This window comes from Varanus komodoensis, unplaced genomic scaffold (assembly GCF_004798865.1).
Source record: "Varanus komodoensis strain SLA01 unplaced genomic scaffold, ASM479886v1 scaffold15, whole genome shotgun sequence".
NCBI lineage: Eukaryota > Metazoa > Chordata > Lepidosauria > Squamata > Varanidae > Varanus > Varanus komodoensis.
The window spans coordinates 19555730-19575048 of record NW_025335440.1 but is presented as its reverse complement, the minus strand read 5'-3'; the positions used below and the strand labels follow the sequence as shown (position 1 = coordinate 19575048).

Here is a 19319-nt window from a genome sequence, read left to right as displayed (position 1 = left end):
GTATGAATTTTATTGTGAGTTTCTATGCAGACCTAGTCTGGCCTAAAGGGAGGGATAGCAATATGAAGTCTAAAACAGAATGTCTCTTTTCCATATAAATGACTATTAGATATTCAGATAATTAGCATAACCATATCCAAGGTAATTTAAGTGTCATTTATAAAAGTCTAAGCAATAGAACAAAAGATTACAAGCAGCAACAAAAACTCTATTTTCAATTTTTTGCTCAGTCAAATACTTAACAATAACAGCATCAGCACTGAGAAACAAGTGGCAGCAACCTTTTCTTTCCTTTGGCATCAGCGCAAGATTTTCCTTTGTTGTCAGGCTTATGATAGGTTTGTTTTAAATGAATTGCTTTGGTTATGGTTGTTCTGATGTTTCAGATATCATGTTTTACTATTTTATTGAAATAGTCATAAATTGTTTCGCATTTTTCATGTTTTTAATATTTTTGTTACATGTTGCCTTGAATTTTTAAGAGAGAGGTGTCTCATAAATTAAGATGATGATAATGTCTAGTGATTAAGCTGCTCAGCTTGACTCCAACACAAATATGTTTCTGTTAATGCAGCTCTGGCATATCTGAAATATGCACATTCCTTGTGTTTGCTATATCCACACCCATAGAATCTGTGCTTGTTCATAATCAGCTTCGGAAACATTTAAGAGTTTTAGCCAGGGAATTGATGCTTACCCCTCCCATCTGTATGGTAGCAGTACATTTATTTATTTATTTATTTAAACATTTTTATGCCGCCCCATTCGCTGAAGCCTCGGGGCGGCTTACAACAATAAATTAAAATAACATTTTAAAATATATACATTAAAACAAAATACAAATATACAATATAAAACATACAATATAAAACAAGCCGCCCTGGCCGGATAAAATTCAATAATATTAACATTTAAAATGCTGCTTAAATAAAAAGGTCTTCGCCTGGTGCCGAAAAACAAATAACGATGGCGCCAGGCAGACCTCTCAGGGGAGCGCATTCCATAACTTAGGCGCCACCGCTGAGAAAGCCCTCCTCTGAATAACCACCCTCCTAACTTCTTGCACGGAGGGCTCCCGGAGAAGGGCCTCTCCTGCCGATCTCAGGGGGCGGCTGGGCATATATGGATGTAAGTGCTCCTTCAAGTAACCAGGACCCAAGCCGTTTAGGGCTTTATAGGTCATCACCAACACCTTGAATTGGGCCCGGACTTCAATGGGAAGCCAGTGAAGCTGACGGAGAACTGGAGTCATGTGAACATAACGTCCAGTCCCCGTCAGCAGCCTGGCAGCTCTATTTTGAACCAACTGAAGTATCCGGACCGTCTTCAAGGGTAGCCCCACGTAGAGCGTGTTACAGAAATCAAGACGGGAAGTCACCAACGCATGTGTCACTGTCGCAAGGCAGTCGTTCTCCAGATAGGGGCGCAGCTGATGAATCAGCCGAAGCTGGAGGAAAGCGCTCCTCGCCGCTGCTGTTACCTGAGCTTCCAATGAAAGCTCCGGGTCGAGGAGCACTCCCAAGCTGCGGACCTTGTCCCTAAGAGGGAGTGCAACCCCGTTCAGGACAAGGTTCAATTCACCCTCTCCAAAGCCTGATCCGCCCACCAACAGGAACTCCGTCTTGTCTGGATTGAGCTTCAGTTTATTGGCCCTCATCCAGCCCATTACCTCGGCCAGGCACCGGTTCAGCACAGCCACTGCCTCACCTGGATTGGTGGAAAACGAGAGGTAGAGCTGGGTATCATCTGCATACTGATGGTTCCGCAGCCCACACCTCCTGATGACCTCTCCCAGTGGTTTCATGTATATGTTGAACAGCAAAGGGGACAAAATGGACCCCTGCGGTACTCCATGGCATAGCTGCCATGGTGCAGGGCCATAGTCCCCCAGCACCACCTTCTGGAATCGGCCATTGAGATAGGAGCGGAACCACTGCAAAGCAGTGCCTCCGACCCCCCATCCTGCAAGCCTATCCAGAAGGATACCATGGTCGATGGTATCGAAAGCCTCTGAGAGGTCCAGGAGAACCAACAGGGACGCACTCCCCCTGTCCTTCTCCCTGCACAGGTCATCGTACAGGGCGACCAAGGCAGATTCAGTACTGTACCCGGGTCTGAAGCCGGACTGCAATGGGTCCAGATAATCAGTTTCATCCAAGAGTGCTTGGAGTTGTCCCGCCACCACCCACTCTAACACCTTGCCCAGAAACGGGATGTTGGCCACTGGTCTATAATAAGTGGCCATCTCTGGATCCAGTGACACCTTCTTCAGGACCGGTCGGACTACTGCCTCCTTTAAAGGGGCAGGCACCCGACCCTCCCTCAGAGAAGCGTTAACCACTTCCAAGATCCAGGTTCCAATCCCGTGCTTGGAATCATTTATTAACCAAGACGGGCAAGGGTCCAAAAGGCAAGTGGTTGGACGTACTCGCCCAAGCACCTTGTCCACGTCATCGGGCCTCAGTAACTGAAATTCATCCAATAAATCTGGACCAGATGGCAGCGTTGGTGTCTCCTTTGAAACCTCTGAATCAATAGTGGTGTCCAGCTCGTGCCGAATCTGAGCGATTTTCTCCCTGAAATGCCTGGCAAAGTCGTCACAGCGGGCCTTTGAGGGTGGAATCAGGTCTTCCTTCGGACCTGGACAAACCAGGCCTTGCACCACTCGAAAGAGCTCTGCCGGACGGCATTGTGAGGAGGCAATGGAAGCGGAAAAGAATCTCTTTTTCGCCGCCCTCACCGCCACAACATAGGCCCGATAGTGGGCTCTTAAGTGTGTTCGGTCAGATTCATCTCGTGATTTCCTCCACCTACGCTCTAGTCGTCTCCCAACCTGCTTCATTGCCCTCAATTCAGGAGTATACCAAGGGGAAGAGCGGGCTCTGCCTGGTGGGAGAGGACGTTTAGGAGCGATCATGTCTACAGCCCTGGTCATCTCCCCATTCCACAGTTCGACCAGAGCCTCGACAGGAGCACCTGTCTTGTCAGCTGGAAACTCCCCCAGGGCCTTCAGGAATCCTTCCGGATCCATCCGGCTCCGGGGGCGGACCCACATAATTGGGTCCGCACCCTTCCAGAGGGAGAAGTCGCTCTCGAGCACAAACCTAACCAGGAAGTGATCTGACCATGACATGTGCCTTAAGAAGTTGCAGTCTATTCCTCCCTAATTCAGAATATTTGTTTGAGTAATTTGTGCTGTGAAAATATCCTGTCTGAATTACTGTGAGGTTTGACAATGGTCTGAAAACCATAGCTGTCCCAAAATAGGATGCAACACTGATGACTGGGATTAGCTAGGGCTTTTTCATCTGCAGTGGTTGCTGATGCATTACTGGGCCACAGTAATCTGTAAGGTAAGATTACAGTAAGGTAATCTTCAGAGACCCTTTCAGGGTTCTTCTGGAAAATGATTTTTGGTGGGGGCTGCCACAGAAATTACTTTTTAGTGATGGCTCATCAATTGTAAAATTGTCAGTTGTTCAGAGGTTTGCCTAATTAGTAATCCTTTCAGCAGCTAGTGAAAGTCTTTATTTCTCAGTTAAAGTACTAAATTCAAATTAAATGTTTTAAGACCCTTAAGATCACCTTTAAGTTCCCCTATTGATATTGCTTTGTTGTTGCTAGTTTAATTTATGTATGTATTTCTTTTGTACTAAGGTACATTTTTAATATACTTGGTGCTTAGGTTGTAGTGTTTTCACTGGAAAGGGAATTTGGAGCTCTGTAGGACAGTTTGGATTCCCAGCTCCCAGACCGGAAACGATGTTCTGCTTTGGACTCCTTCACATGCCCTCTCGCAGCTAGCACCAAAAGATCTACATCAACTGTACTGTTTGCTTAGGAAAAGAATTTTGGAGAGGGGTTAAGGGAGAGGGGTGTTTGGATAGGTGGGAGGAGACTAGAGTGGCCAGAATGCAAGGTATCCTGAAGTCCCTCCAGCCTCTTCCTCCTCCTGTTTGAAATGGCCATCTGGCAAAAATGCAATGGGAAGACTGGCGGAAAACAAATATTTCCTCCACTGTCCCTCCTATTGTGCATCGGATAACTATAAGGCTCTGAATTCAAGGGCTTACGAGTATTCTCCCCATGATGGTATACTAAAGCACTGGAGGACAATGTTGAGTGGGAGATATGTAAGCATTGAACTAAGGCAAAATATAAAACAAATAAGCCAATCAGCCAATTGGACAGATGTGCTATGTCTTGCAGAGAAGAGCTCTGCTCAGAAACACTCAAGGCTCTTATACAGTTTTTTGATTTAAACATCTAGCTTAGGTTGTGATTAACTAGAGATGGTAGATCTCTCCATTCATCTCCCCCATGACTTCACTAAACATCTGAGGGGGTAGAATCCCCATTTTTCATTAAAACACATGTGGAACAATAAAGTACTCTTGAGAGTGTGTTTTAATGTTTTAAAATAGAATAGGATTGCTAATACAGTCAGGTGTAGTTAACATATGAAATTTCTTCTCAGGCATTATAGTTAGGTTTTCACACCAAATCAGAAAATGTCCTATAGGAATCAGCCCTCTGAATGTTGAAATATTTTTTTTATAGTAGCACAGGAGGAAAATTCAAAATTTTATAAGCAAATGTGAAGACTATTTCCATGACATGTTGACAGACTTTGGGCTTTTTCACTTTGTAAACTCAAATCCAGATTCTTATATCCTTACATAACAATACATGCTTCCATTTAATTTGGGATTTCATACCAAAAAAATCTTCTCCCTGGCTATCTCCCTTACCCCATGTGCAAAGTGTTTTTTCTTCAAAATAAAAGTAGTTTAAGTACACTTGCAGTTTGGTCCTCCAACACATGCTTTTTTGCTGCATTCTCTTGTTTTCTGGGTCTAAGGATCCAGCTGGCCATCATAGGAAATCATTTCTCAGATAAGAGTGTATAGTAGATCCTAAAGGAAAAAAATGCATATTAATACTTTCATGTGTATGTGTTTTCTCTCCTCCAATCAATGTAGTGGTTAGAAAATTCAAGCCTGATAGTATTTCACCAAGTCAAAGAACAGAAATAGAATTATATACTTCAGCCAAGGAGAAGCAGGAAAAAAACTTTAGTAAGCCTGTATTCGTATACGTATTTTTATTTGAGCCGGATTAAATTTGTGAGTTATATGCCTTTATAAAGATATGTAGGATTAAGATGCAAAGCATAAATTATCACATTGTTTGGTAAATTTCTTTTGTTACATTGCAGAATTAACATTTTTCTTCATGGTCTCTGTGCATCATGCATACGGGCCTTGTAGCTGCTCAAAATCTTGTTCGAGAAATTTCTGTAGCTGAGGACATTTTGGTGGGAACCTTCTTTCACTGTGCATGCCACAGGCAGAGTCTCACCTATTCCCTCAGCTTTCTTTCACCATTCTGGGAACTTTCTCTATTGTTTCATTTTCTTGGATGAAAAGGATTTTCCTACACTTTCTTTAGTCTGTCTGTGTGTCTGATCTTTTTTCTATCTTCTTGTTCTCTTGTCTCTGTAATTTTTTTTTATTTCTTTTCTTCCCTAATGGCTTATGGCCTTTCAGTGCCCCTTGTGAAGGTATGCTCATTGTGATTTCCATATACCCTGCCCTACAACAGCCTCTCCACTGCCAGAGTATGAGCCATCATTGCTGCTAAATTACTTCTCAGAAGAGGCTCAGAGAACTATCAGTATGGTAGCCAAATCGTCTTCTAGCAGATATTGTTACACCATCCCTCAGTGTGGAAGCTAGTGGGTCTGGCAACACACTCTGGCATCTAGTCTCCAAGGGTTCTTAGAGTACTACCTTCTCAGTACTCTAAGTGCTGTTCCTAGTGTGTGTGTGCTCACACGCACGCACCCCAGCATCACCCTGGCAGCTGAGCATCGGATAACAGCACACAATGGGGGCCATGTGCATGCTTGGAAAGGAGTAGCGATGCCAGGCGATGACATCACGCGCTATGACTCATTAGCCGTGACTTGTCTGAGCTTTTGCATGGCTGGTCAGTGCACTGCCAAGGATATATATATATATATTTGCTTGGACTGGCTGTGAGTTGTTTTTTCTAAACTAAAACCTCAGTTCTCAGGTTTTATTGCAGTGTTGACACTTTACGAAATATAAGTGGTGTTGGGTTGCAGTTTGGGCACTCGATCTCTAAAAGGTTCACTACCACTGTCCTAGAGCCTGAAAAGCTTGTGCACTTCTGCTCTAAATATGTATAATAAAGCAACATGATAGCCTTCCATTACAAACAAGCTTAGAACCATGGAATTAGCCCATGGGAAATGGAGTTCCCTGGACCTCCAGCCCCCTGAAAATGTCATAAGGGCTTGGGGGACCCTGGTGAATGGCATTACCTGTCATAAGGGAGGGCAAGGGAACCTCCAAATTCAGACAGTGGAATCTTCTGTGTGTAAAACATTTCTTTCAGTGGAAGGAAGGTCCTGGAGCCAACACATTGAGTCCATTATTGTTCAGCCTTTTTTTCCTATAGTAAGACTAGATTACTTGGCATCATGATGGCTTTATTGGTTGTAACCTGCCAGTTGCTAGGATTTATGTGTAATTAGCTGTTTGCTGTGTCTCAAACTTGATCCTTGCAGAAAAGGAAATAGAGCTAGCACTTAAAAGGCAATTTATGCAACCATTACCAGGAAATTACTACCAGCAATCAACAGTGAACCAACCATCTTTTCCACTGTTGGTTAGTCCTATACAACGTGAAGTAAATGCAAACAAACTTCCTAGTAAGTAAAAATTACTGTCCTGGGGAAAGTTGAAGATGGTTTGAGGTGTGAATGAAAGATGGAGTTCCTGATTTAGGCCATGAATAAGGGAGTAGTTACAATGTTTGTCAAAAAGATAGTAGAGTTCGGAAGGAAAAAGTAATATTATACTAAGCATAGTCTCATGCAGCAATATATTTTGAAGTTAAATGGTCGCATTCAGAAATCTCAGGGACAAATGGATACCAGAGATATATTATTATTTTATTTTATTTATTAGGATATTTTTATCTCATCCATTATGGTTCATCTCTGCACAGCTTACAATATAAAATTATTATTATATTTAGAAGAATATTATACTTCCAGAGAAAGACTCCTCCAAAGTAGATTTTGAATGTTCTAGTCAGAATAGCTGAAATTTTGATTCTATGTATAAAATGTTAAAATGCATAGAGAGGTTCTAATTACAAGATTCCTTCTGTTCAGCACCAACCTGTGTGTTTGTACTTTTCAACATATGAGGCTGGATCTAGAGTTAAGCTGGATAAGCTATTGCTAGCAGATAATCTGTGTAATATTCCTGAAAATATTACACAGATTATCAGCAGACCCTGCTGGATGGCATGAGCTTTGGGGGAAGGAAATCCTTCAAACTGTGCAGAATTTAACCTCCCATGAGATAAACAATCAACACTGTCCAATCTGACAATACAAAATGCATGTAACGACCCGCATACCTAACTGATTCAGGGTGGCCAATTATTGCCAGAACTGTAGATATGCACTGCCAAGAAAGGAGGGTGGGGACACAGGATACAGGGTGATATAAAACTTGAATATGCTAATTTATATGTTTAGCTATGAACTGAGAAATAACCCCTATACTTCAATTACAAATAGAAGTGCATCTTATTATAATAGGGAAGACTGTGTGCCTGCTGACTTTGCTGATGAGGGGCTAACTATTGAGGAAACTTTAAAACTTCTGCTCTCCCTTCTTATGGTTTCTTGTGGGTTTAAAACCATTTTTTAAATCTTTGAACTGAGCATTCCTTCAGTAAAGGGCATTGTCAAATAAAGAACTGTCCTCTGTTAAGTAGGTCACCTGGCCACCCTAGAGCCAATGCAACACCAATTATCTATATGCAACTTTGGATGTACAGGGTATTTTAATAGTTTAATAATATATTATTTTTTTAATCGAGCCATTCTTTGTTTCAGTTGAGTATTCAATGCAAAACATACTAGACTATAACAAGAATCTACTTCCAGCCCATAGAGCAAATCTACAGCAAGCACTACAACTTGCACAGCATCAATTACTACAGCAACAAACTAACAGTCTTTGTAAGTAATGAGTTAATTGTGTATACAAAGATAGACTTCAGATTTATTTAACTTTTCCAGGAACCCAGCGGATAATTTGATGCTGCTATGAATAAAATTAAAAACAAACAAATCAGAGTTTGTAGAACATTTTAATAGTTAAATATTTATGATAATTAGTTGTTTCTATTGTTCTGTGAGTACATTTTCATATACTGGCAACTGACAAAAACAAATTGTCAATAACCTTTTTTTCAGAAGTTGTTAAGAAGCCTGATTCTAACACTTGTCCTTATGTTCCACAAAAGTTACTGTACACATTTTTTAATATTCCAGTTTTCAACTTATAATATTCTAGAAAAATTTCTGTGTAAACTTCTTTACTTGTCCTTGAAATGTTTTTGCGTGTATTCTTTTAAGAGTCTAAATTCCTCTGATGGTTTCAATCTTCCTTAACCCACCCCTGTATCTTCTTACATTATGACATGTATGCTTCACTAGTTTCTCTTTAAAAACTCTGTATTTTGAATTTCTCTCTCTATTTTCATCTATTATCCAGTTCATCTTTATCTGGATGTTGAGAGCCAGTGTACTATAGTGGTTAGAGTGTTGGACCAGGACTCAGGAGATCCAGATTCTAGTCCCCACTCAGCCAGGAAACTCACTGGGTGAGTTTGTATCAGTCAGTGACTCTCTGCCCAACCTACATCACAGGGTTCTTCGTCATGGCCTCTGTGCATCACACATATGGGTGCTGCGCTTGTGCAGTGCCTTTGGCTGGAAGATTGCCAGCTAACGGTTTTTGGCAGAAAGCTCCGCTCCCCCTCCCCCCGTGGCCTATAAAGAGCGAAGCGTCCACCATTTTGTTCAGTCTTTGCAACCGCCGTTCACTGTGCCTCGTGCCACTTTCGACTTTCGCTCTGACTGTTACTTGTTAGCCTTTTCTTCTTGATTGTTCCAATTCTATAGTCCTGGTTTTTTCTCCTTATTCCTGTTAGTTAACTGTCTCTGCTTCGTATAGTTCCTGTAGTTTTTTCTCTATCATTCTACCTTCTTTTGATCTATCTAAAAAAAAAAAAAAACCAAAAATATATACTTACCCTCTGCACTATCTCTCTCTTTTTCCTTTTTCTGCGATGGCTCAGCGAGCTGCTTTCTGCAAATGCGCGGAGTGTGGGTCAGAAATGTCACCAACTGACCCGCATACCTATGCCTCCTTTGTTTGGGGAAGGGGCATAGGACCGATAAATGCGCTCACTGCCTGGCCTTCTCCAAGCAGGCCAGGAAGAATTGAGAAAACCACCTCCGGAAGCTCCTTTGGGATCGGGCTCTCATGCAGTCTGACCTGTTGCTTTCTGCTCCAAAGCCTGGCTCTGCTTCAGTAGCCCCACCTTCATGCCCTTCAGATGAAGGCGCGTCTGCTACGGTGGCTCCCTCTGCTTCCCCCAAAAAGAAGCATGAGAAGTGGAAGCATGCCGAACCCGAGAAGTCGGCAGGCCATAAGAAGGCCAGGAAGGAGAAAGTCTCCAAGCCTTCCAAGAAACCGAGGGACTCGGAGCGTCCTCGTCAGCGGGATTCGGATTCGACGGCGCTCTCGGTACTGGCAGCGCTCACAGTACTGACACCACCCGACCCAGTTCTTCAGGAGGCTATGCGGGTTACCCCTCAAGAGTCCCCGCGCCGTGTGGCCAACCTCCCATCTGCGCCCCTTCCAACTCTGCAAAGGGGCTCGATTTCTGATGGGGAAATTCAGGACTCTCCCCCTAGGGCTAGGTTGCCTACACCCATGCCCGCTGCCACTGTGGAAGTGGATGTAGGGATGTCCCTGTCTGGGAGTCGGAGGAGCCGCTCCGTGGAGCAACGTTCGGAGGGATGGTGTCGCCCCTACTATCATACCTGGGGTGATCCACTCTCCATAGGATATTACCCCGCTCCTAGGGGTCGGTCCTCTCCACCGTCTCGCGACTGACCACATCCCTCGGACCCGAGACGTGTATCTCCACAATCCCCTTGGGATGGAAGCAGCTGCTCCTTTTCTCCAGTGGAGTCTTTGTCATCGGCTCCACCATACTACGGTGCCGATTCTGACGATTCGGAGGTTGACTCAACCTCCCCAGACGTCGCCGTGACATCCCAGGGTCCTGTGTCACCGGACGAATCTCACGTGTCCTTTGTGGAGCTGATGTCCAGACTTGTCCAGTCCCTCGACATCGACGCCATCCAGCGTCCGGGACCGACAACAGACAAGTTCTACGACGTCGTCCGTGGGGAGCAGTCGACATCGATTGTCCTGCCGCTCATAACCACCCTTCGGCAAGCGATGACGCAGCCCTGGGACTTGCCCTCCCACCCTCAGCCTATGTCCAGGAGGTATGAATCTATGTACCGGGTTCAGGAGAAGGATAACCCCTTCCTCCTCTGCCACCCCAAGCCGAACTTGGTCATAGTGGAGTCCTCCCAGGGCAGAGAGGCAAGAGGGCACACGGCACCACAAGACAAGGAGGGCCAAAAGATCGACTCCCTGGCTAGGCAAGTCTACGCTGCTTCAGGCCTGGGGCTGCAGATCTCGAATTAAGAGGCGACGTTGGCAAAGTACCAGTACTTCATCATGTAGCGCCTCCACAATGTCGCCTCGACCCTCCCGGACCACCAGGGTGACCTGGCTAAGGTCCTTATCAAGGAGGCAATGCAGGTGGCTGTTCAGCAGTTGTCCACAGCCAGGCACCACGTGGACACAGACTCGAGGGCCTTGGTCGGTACAGTTTCACTCCGGAGACATGCCTGGCTTAGAAACTGCACCTTTCCAGAGGAAACCAAGCACCATATAGAGGAAATGCTCTTTGACGGGTCCGGGCTTTTCCATTCCCGCACCGACCACAAACTAAAAAACGGCACGCAAGATGGAGATCCAGATCCAGACTAGACTTAAGTGGTCATGGAATCGCCCATCTTACAGGCAGTCTTACCAGGCAAGACAACAGCCCCAGCACTGTCAGCAGCAACAACAGCAGCTCCGCCGTCCGCAGCCCCAACAACGCTACCAACAAGGCCACCGCCGTTTCGATGACAGGAGGCAGCGTTGATGGGACTGGTGAACCATCCCTCAAATTCCTTCTATAACCACCCCCCTCTCATCTGGGGATCGGCTCTGAAGCTGACTCCCCATTTGGGAGTCCATCACATCTGATCGGTGAGTATTGTCCATCATTCAGCACGGCTATCGGATAGAATTCAACATCGTTCCTCCATCAAGTCCGATCCAGTTTACATCATGTTCGCCGGTATTGCTCGACGAAATACATCAACTTCTTTGTAAAGGAGCGATTCGTCAAGTATTCCCATCTGACGGACTTCACGGATTCTATTCCAGATACTTTACGGTCCCGAAGCGGGATGGTGGTTTACGTCCAATTTTGGACTTGCGTAACCTGAATCGATTTATTGTACCGAAAAAGTTTCGGATGACCACCCTTCAAAATATCTTGCCGTTGCTAAGGAAAGAGGATTGGTTCACCTCACTGGACTTGAAGGACGCCTATTTCCACATTTCGATCCACCCGAGTTATAGGCGTTTCCTTTGTTTTGCTGTTGCACCCCATCTCTATGAGTTTACAGTTTTGCCTTTTGGACTGGCCACGGGTCCGAGGGTATTTACCAAATGTATGGCTCCTGTCTGTGCTTTCCTACACCTCCAAGGCATACAGATTTACCCATACCTTGACGACTGGCTGTTAGTGTCCCAGTCTAGGGAGGGACTCCTTGCGTCTATTCGTACAACCTGTGCCTTATTGGATGACCTAGGCCTAAGCATTAATACCGAGAAATCTTCTCTTCTTCCGACACAGGCGCTTACCTTCATTGGAACCTGCTTGGGTTTGACGTTGGAGAAAGCCTTCCTTCCTCGGGACAGACAATAGACTCTTGCTCGCCACATCCATCGAATGCGACAAGATGGGACAGTCCCGGCAAAGTCCATCCAGAGGATCCTGGGCCATATGGCTTCCTCGGTTGCTGTAGTTCCGCACGCCAGGCTTCGGCTCCGTCCGCTACAACTTCTCTTCAACAAGGTGTACCATCCTCAGAGAGACCCACCGTCGAAGTTGATTCGAATCCCATCTTCCGTACTCCATTCTCTACTTTGGTGATCGGTACCAGCCAATCTGACTGTTGAAGTGCCCTTCAGAGCACAGCCTCCTTCGATAACCCTCAGTACTGACGCATCTCTTCTGGGATGGGGAGCGACATGCTCCGGCCTATATACCCAAGGCACATGGAATCGTCGAGAATCCATGAATCATATCAACTTCCTCGAGCTATTGGCAGTACTCAAAGCCCTGCGCTCTTTCAAGGACATTCTTCAACATTGGGTCGTTCAGATAACCTCGGACAATGTAGCTACTGTCTTCTATCTGAACAAGCAGGGGGGAATGAAGTCACCGACTCTGGCCAGACTTTCCATGAAAATTTGGGACTGGTGCATCCCGAGAGACATCACGCTGATGGCTGTTCACCTCACTGGTGCGGACAATGTGCAGGCAGATCTTCTCAGCAGGCACATGTTCACCTCTCACAAATGGGAGCTAGATCCTTGCACTCGCGACCATCTTTTCCAGTGCTGGGGGTTTCGCAACGTGGACTTATTCACCACCCAACAGAACAGGGTGTGCAGTGCTTACTGCTCGAGAACGGGAATCGGACACGCATCCTTAGGGGATGCTTTCATGATCCCATGGAACAACATGATCTTTTATGCCTTCCCCCCAATCCCTCTTATGATGCGGCTCATAGCAAAAATAGTGTACAACCAAGCTTCAGGGATACTAGTTGCCCCTTGGTGGCCACGGCAAGCTTGGTTTGCGACACTATTCGACATCTCTCACGGGGAATATCTTCATCTACCATCACTTCCATACCTTATAACCCAACAGGACGGTATGCTTCGCCACCCGGACTTGCTCTCATTGAATCTAACAGCATGGTGAATCCGATGACTACCATTGTCCCCCCGGTACTGATGACAACCTCAACCGAATCGAATCCAGTTGTCGAATCCAATCACTCTGGCGCTTCCTCTTCCTCTTCCTTTGTTCATTCCGTACCATCGGATTCAAGACATGCCCCGTCGAATTCTACAGATTTTCACCCTGATATCCAACATATCATCGATTCTGCCTTAAAGCCGTCCCCAAGGAAATCATATGTGGCTAAATGGAAATGGTTTTCCACCTTTGCCGAGTCTCGTTCGTTCTCTCCGTTCATGTCATCTATACATCAAATCCTTCAGTTCCTATTGGAACTGCACCATTCTGGATTAAAGCCATCGTCTGTTAAAGTATATATGGCAGCAATAGCCCACTATCGTGGCTTAGTCGACGGATCACCTCTCTTTTCTCAACCTATCATCAAGAGATTTCTTAAGGGACTATATAATCTTAACCCATCAATCAGACCAGTAATGCCTACCTGGAGTCTTTCTGTCATTCTACAAGCCCTTATGAAAGCCCCCTTTGAACCATTGGCAACAGTGAATCTGCACCTGGTTTCATGGAAGACAGCGTTTCTCATGGCAGTCACTTCAGCCCGAAGGGCCAGTGAACTTTGCACTCTCCGCATAGGCCCTCCTTATTTGAACTTTCACAGGGAGAAGGTTGTTTTATACCTTGACTCGTCTTTTCTTCCTAAAGTGACTACGCCTTTTCATATGGGGCAAGATATTGTATTACCTGCCTTTTTCCCGTCACCGTCAACTCCACTAGAGAGATCTTTGCATACACTTGATGTTCGGCGTCTCTTAGCTTTTTACAGATCGAGGACTGAGTCTATTCGACGTTCAAATAAACTGTTCATTAAGTATTCCACTAGAGCTCAGGGCAATCCAGTCACGCCACAGAGACTTTCCAAATGGATAGTCCACACTATCATCTTATCAACTAGCTAAGATTGATTTGTCTTCAGTCCCTCGAGGCCATTCCACTAGGGCTGTTGCAACCTAGTCCACCTTTGCATCCGGAGTTTCGCTTGATGATGTATGCCGAGCTGCCACTTGGGTGAACCCTTGCACCTTCGCCAGACATTACCGTCTCAATGTTCAGGCTTGACAGGATTGTTCTTTCGTCTGTTCTTCACTGAGGACATCTTCCCTCCTCCTTTATGGTAAGCTTGGTAATCTACCCATATGTGTGATGCACAGAGGCCATGACGAAGAAAAGCAGGTTGCTTACCTGTAACTGATGTTCTTCGAGTGGCCATCTGTGCAGTCACACAACCCACCCACCGGACCAGCTCAGTGTCGGTGAGTGGATACATCTATCAGTACCAAAGGTTCCCTTTTTTCATGGTACTGACCCTCTATTTCCCTATCTCAAATTACAAATTTTTCCATGAGGGGCCACACGTTCGGTCGCAAAGACTGAACAAAATGGCGGATACTCCACTCTTTATAGGCCACGGGGGGAGGGGGAGCAGAGCTTCCTGCCAAAAACCATTAGCTGGCAATCTTCCGGCCAAAGGCACTGCACAGGCGCAGCACCCATATGTGTGACTGCACAGATGGCCACTCGAAGAACATCAGTTACAGGTAAGCAACCTGCTTTTTTTGTGAAGATAAAATAAACCAAGAAGACTATGTAAGCTTCCTTGAGTTCCTTACAAGAAGGAAAAGGTGGGATATAAATGTAATGTACTACTACTACTACTATTACTACTACTACTAATAATAATATAAACTTAGAAGAATTTACGAGACTCTTGTAACCCCCCCTCCCAGAATGCATTCCTTAAACAAACTTTTTATTAAGTGTTCTAAAATAGCAATGGAATAGTATACAAATAGTAAAGAAACAAGCAAATAAATACTTAAACAGATTAATAGATACACACATGCTATTGCTACTAACTATATCAGGAGCATGAAAGTCATTTTCTTAAAAAGGAGAGATCACAAAGTGAAAAACCTCTGAGAATCTTACTGTCTAAATCTCCTAAAGTAAGTTTGTCCATGCATCACTGGGAGAGACTGGAATATGTGTCCTTCTCAATCAGTAAAATAGATAAATGGTGACCAAGTACATTCAAATGTATTGATTCCCGGATGGTCTTTTAGATACCTAACTTGCTCTGTCAATTTCTCCAATAAAGACAAATTCCTCACTTTCCTATGGCAATCACTCAAATTAGAGATACTGTCCCTCTCTAGTTTGGGGCAAAAACTTGTCTATCAGACAACCAAAATGGAAGAAAATCTTTTTTCAAATATTTAATGTTAAAATCATTTATTAGATGAGGTAAACAAGACCTGAGTTGAGAATAATCAATTGTTTGGTGATTTTGTTAATTTCATTTTCAATGTCTCCCCAGAAGCATCAAGCAAATGGGCATGCCCACCAATGATGAAAGTATAAGCTTAGGCCCTACCCATCGCTCCAACATAATGGAGGCTACTTTTAGTTATTCTTGCAAGCTTCAATGAAGGGAAATGCCATCTGTAAATCACCTTGATTAAACCTTTAGTGTGAATTGAGATTGATGTGAATCGATGGGCAGAACCGTTTTTTTCCAACTCTTGACATTGATTTCATATCTTAAATCTTGTTCCCAGGTAATGCTCTAAATGATAATTATCAGTATTGAAAAGGCATTTGTAGATTTTTGAAACAATCTCTTTAGAGCCCAGGGTATAGTAACTCGATAATTTTCAAATTGTATGAGCTGCCTTGTAGCTTGCTGTTCAACCAGTGGAGCCTTTAAAAAGTGGAGCATTGATAGACTAGGAACCACATAATAGGGATGTCCTTTAGAAAGAAAGATTTCTAAATTAGTAAAGCACAGTCTTCCCAACCAGCAAATAGAGCTGTTTCATTTGGATTAAAAAAATGAGATGAATTAAGATGTGTGAGTGATAAGATTTGGGACAGTAAATATTTGTGCCATTTATTCCAGATTTGTCAAAAAGGCGGTTGTAATATAGCTATATACCTATTAGGCAAGTAGATATACGTCAAAATTATCTCCAGTATATTCTATTTCCACCCATGCGATATCAAGATGGCATTTCCTTTGGACCAGTGAGGGTATCTATAATAGCTCCTCCAATAGGAGGGGTCACCATCTCTAACATGCAGAGCAATTTGGGGCTCACAATACCTTTATTTTTATAGGCATCTCCCCCTTAGCCCAAAAATGATGGGAAGCCTTTACATAAAAAGAGATGAGTCAGTGTAGAAAGCAAATTCAAGGGACTTTGATATCCGCAGGACCCACAATGGGAAACACACAGCTGTTACTGAAATTTGACCTACCACGGCTGTCCAGTTCAAGGAAAAAGGGAGTACACACCTTATAAGCCCTATGTAGAAGCAGAATCACAATTCTGGGAGTACATTTGTACTCCAGAACATGATACATATTGTTTATATTCCTGAATGCCTTTTTTGAAGAGTTGCCACATTTTTTATTACTGCCAGCCACTGCTGTGGCAACAGATTTGGCAGGGATGGAGGTACATACAAAGGGCCCACAGAAATGGCTGGAGGTGGCACATATGGCCCACAGAGGCACATATGGCCCATTTCCCACTCCTGTTCTAGACCTTGGAATGATGCTATGTCCCTTCCAGACTTTAAGGCATAATCCTAGATGGGGAAAGAGACAACAGAATAGGAAAAAAATATTTAGGTTTTCTGCAGCCTTCTAGAAGAACTGTTGTAGCATCAAAGACAGGCATGGCAGTGCCAAGTACAAGTAGTATGCCAGCATTGGTTCAATTTCCTTCCTGCTGTATAGGCAGGCAAGGGTGAGTGACATGAAACACCATCTTACTGAATAGCAGGTTTATGGGTAGCATTCCTTACCACATTCATAGAGAGTATGCCTAGAACTGTTAGAAACAAGGCTTTTTGGTAACCAGAAAGGTCCATTTTTGTCACTAAACGTAACTGTACTGTTAATGGAAAAATGTAATCCATACATACCAGGTTGTTCATGTGTCTTACCTTACAGCTGTCTATTTCAAGAACTGTCCAAATCAAGTCCCTTGAAGAAGATAAAAGAGCCATGAAACAGAATGGTCTTGGCTCAGTAGCAGAGCTCATTTATCCCATGTTCAAGGTTCCAAGTTCAATCTCTGGCATCTCCTGATAGAGCTGGAGAAAATTCTGCATGAAACTATGAAAGCTGCTGCCAGTTGGTGTTGATAGTGCTGGGCTTAATGGAAAAGTGGTCTGACTCAGTATAAATCAAATGAGAGAAGGCACAAGTGTAAAGGAAGCAATGAGGGAAAAAATCATATTCCCAGGTGCCAATAAAAAACATGTTATTGTTGCCCAATAAACAACTGGGACCTGCTTGGAAACATGCTGTAGGTCCAGCGCTTAATTTCCAAGGAGTTCAGAGGTTATTCCATCAGGATAGAGCACAGTACTCCAAATCTAAATCTCCCACTTGGAAGCCTCCTAAGGGAAAATAGAAAAAACAATAACAATAACATAGTTGTTCCTGTAGAAGGAGTTCCAGCCCTAAACCTAAGAAGGGGCTGTAGAACAAACCTGACAGTCAACTTGAATAACAATTTAAGGCTCTGCTATTATTACATTTTTATCCCACTTTTTTCTCTCTTGCAAAGAGCCAAGCTTACATGTTTCTCCTCCTCTCTATTTTATCCTTACAACAATCCTGAGCTTCATGGCCAAGAACCCAGAACTTCTGAGTCCTGGTCCAACACACAATACCACATTGGACTCCATGGAAATAACTCAGGAAGAAAAGACAAATATCCAAAATGTCTTTCAGTGGACCAGCATCATTCTTTGGGTGAAGGGAGGGGTAGAATTTTTGCAAGAAGCACAAGATACTTGTTGGCCAAAGACTCCCACTTAAATCTGTTCTTTTTTAACTGCCGTTTCTCTGGACATCAGGGAACATGTCTCTGTTGCCATCATTTCTGCAATATAAATACTGCTGGTGAAAAGATGTATATATTTATTGTCATGGTAATTTGGCAAAAGCAGATAGACACTCTTTGGCATGTAGCTCTACTCTAGGGCTGTACCCCATAAATGAACAAGTGATAAAAATGGAATTAGGTACCTACCTTTTCTTGCCCAGTAGATAGTTATCCATAAGTACTATGTCCACAGTGTTTTATTTTTTAAAAGATGTTCTTAACAGACATCTCTACTTCATAAGTTGTTCAAAAATGTTTTGTGTTTTACTTTGCAGCAGAAAGAATAAAAGATGTTGCAATATTTGGTCTCCAGCAACCTGGCACAACTAGGTTCCATGAGTATTCTGTCCCGTTCTCAAGACCAGGTAATTCACAAAGCTAAATGTATAAGCAAAATACTCCTAATTTTTAAAGGGTAAAATGAAAACTCAGAAAGTTAAAGGTAGCATCTGTTTTAAGAAGAGCTGAATGTTATGGATGATTGAGGTTTTGTTACTGGTGGTAAAAGCTTGTTTAAAATTTCTGGTTTTTAAAAAACATAGTTTTACCTGTTTTGACTTGGCTGTGCTCATTACTTGAATGTGGAACCCAAGAGCTACTTTGAAACTGAATTTGGCTCTCAGATTGAAGAAGATTCTACACCTCTGCTTTACATATATGAATTACAAATAGAAAGAAACCAAAGTAGATGGAATTAGTGGAAGCACATAAACAATGCATGGGGCATAAGAAATGCATGCCAAAGAATGAAACAAAAATTGTATGAAGCATGATAACTAAGATTGTAGAAAAATTATTTGTGTTTTTGAAACTTTTTTTACAACCCTCCCTTTTTTTTTACAAAACTATGAAGTCTTTTTAAACATATGAAGCTGAATGCAAAATGTTGTGTCTGTTTGGAGCTTTGCAGCACACAAAGTCATGATTTACACTAACATTTAATTCTCCAAAGTGAATCAGTTTGAACATTGATGCATGCCACCACTGAGGGCCAGTGTGGTGTGGTGGATAAGAATCTGGGACTGGGATTCAAGGGATCTGTGTTCTAGTCCCTGCTCAGCCATGGAATCAACTGGGTGATCTTGGACCATTCACAAACTCTCAGTCCAACCTATCTTACAGGATTGTTGTTGTGGGGATAAGATTGAGAAAAGGAGGAGGAAAATGATGTAAGCCACTTTGAGTTCTTTGTAAGAAAAAGGTGGAATACAAATCAAATTAATAGATGATATTTATAATGCTTAGTACATATTTTTCTTTCTTCCACTTAACAGCCAATTTTCTTGCTAAAATCTTTGTTTCACACTACTTAAGATAAACATATATGTCAGT

The 19319-nt window shown here is 43.4% G+C and overlaps 1 protein-coding gene across 1 annotated transcript in view; it reads left to right on the top strand.

Moving 5' to 3' along the window:
* The window catches only part of CCDC7 (coiled-coil domain containing 7), a 125608-nt gene extending 118861 nt beyond the window's left edge, over positions 1-6747 (top strand). The window contains exon 40 of the mRNA XM_044425013.1: positions 6596-6747. Within this exon, the coding sequence (XP_044280948.1) occupies positions 6596-6747 (152 nt within the window). The remainder of the gene's footprint in view (positions 1-6595) is intronic.
* Positions 6748-19319: the final 12572 nt, after the last annotated feature.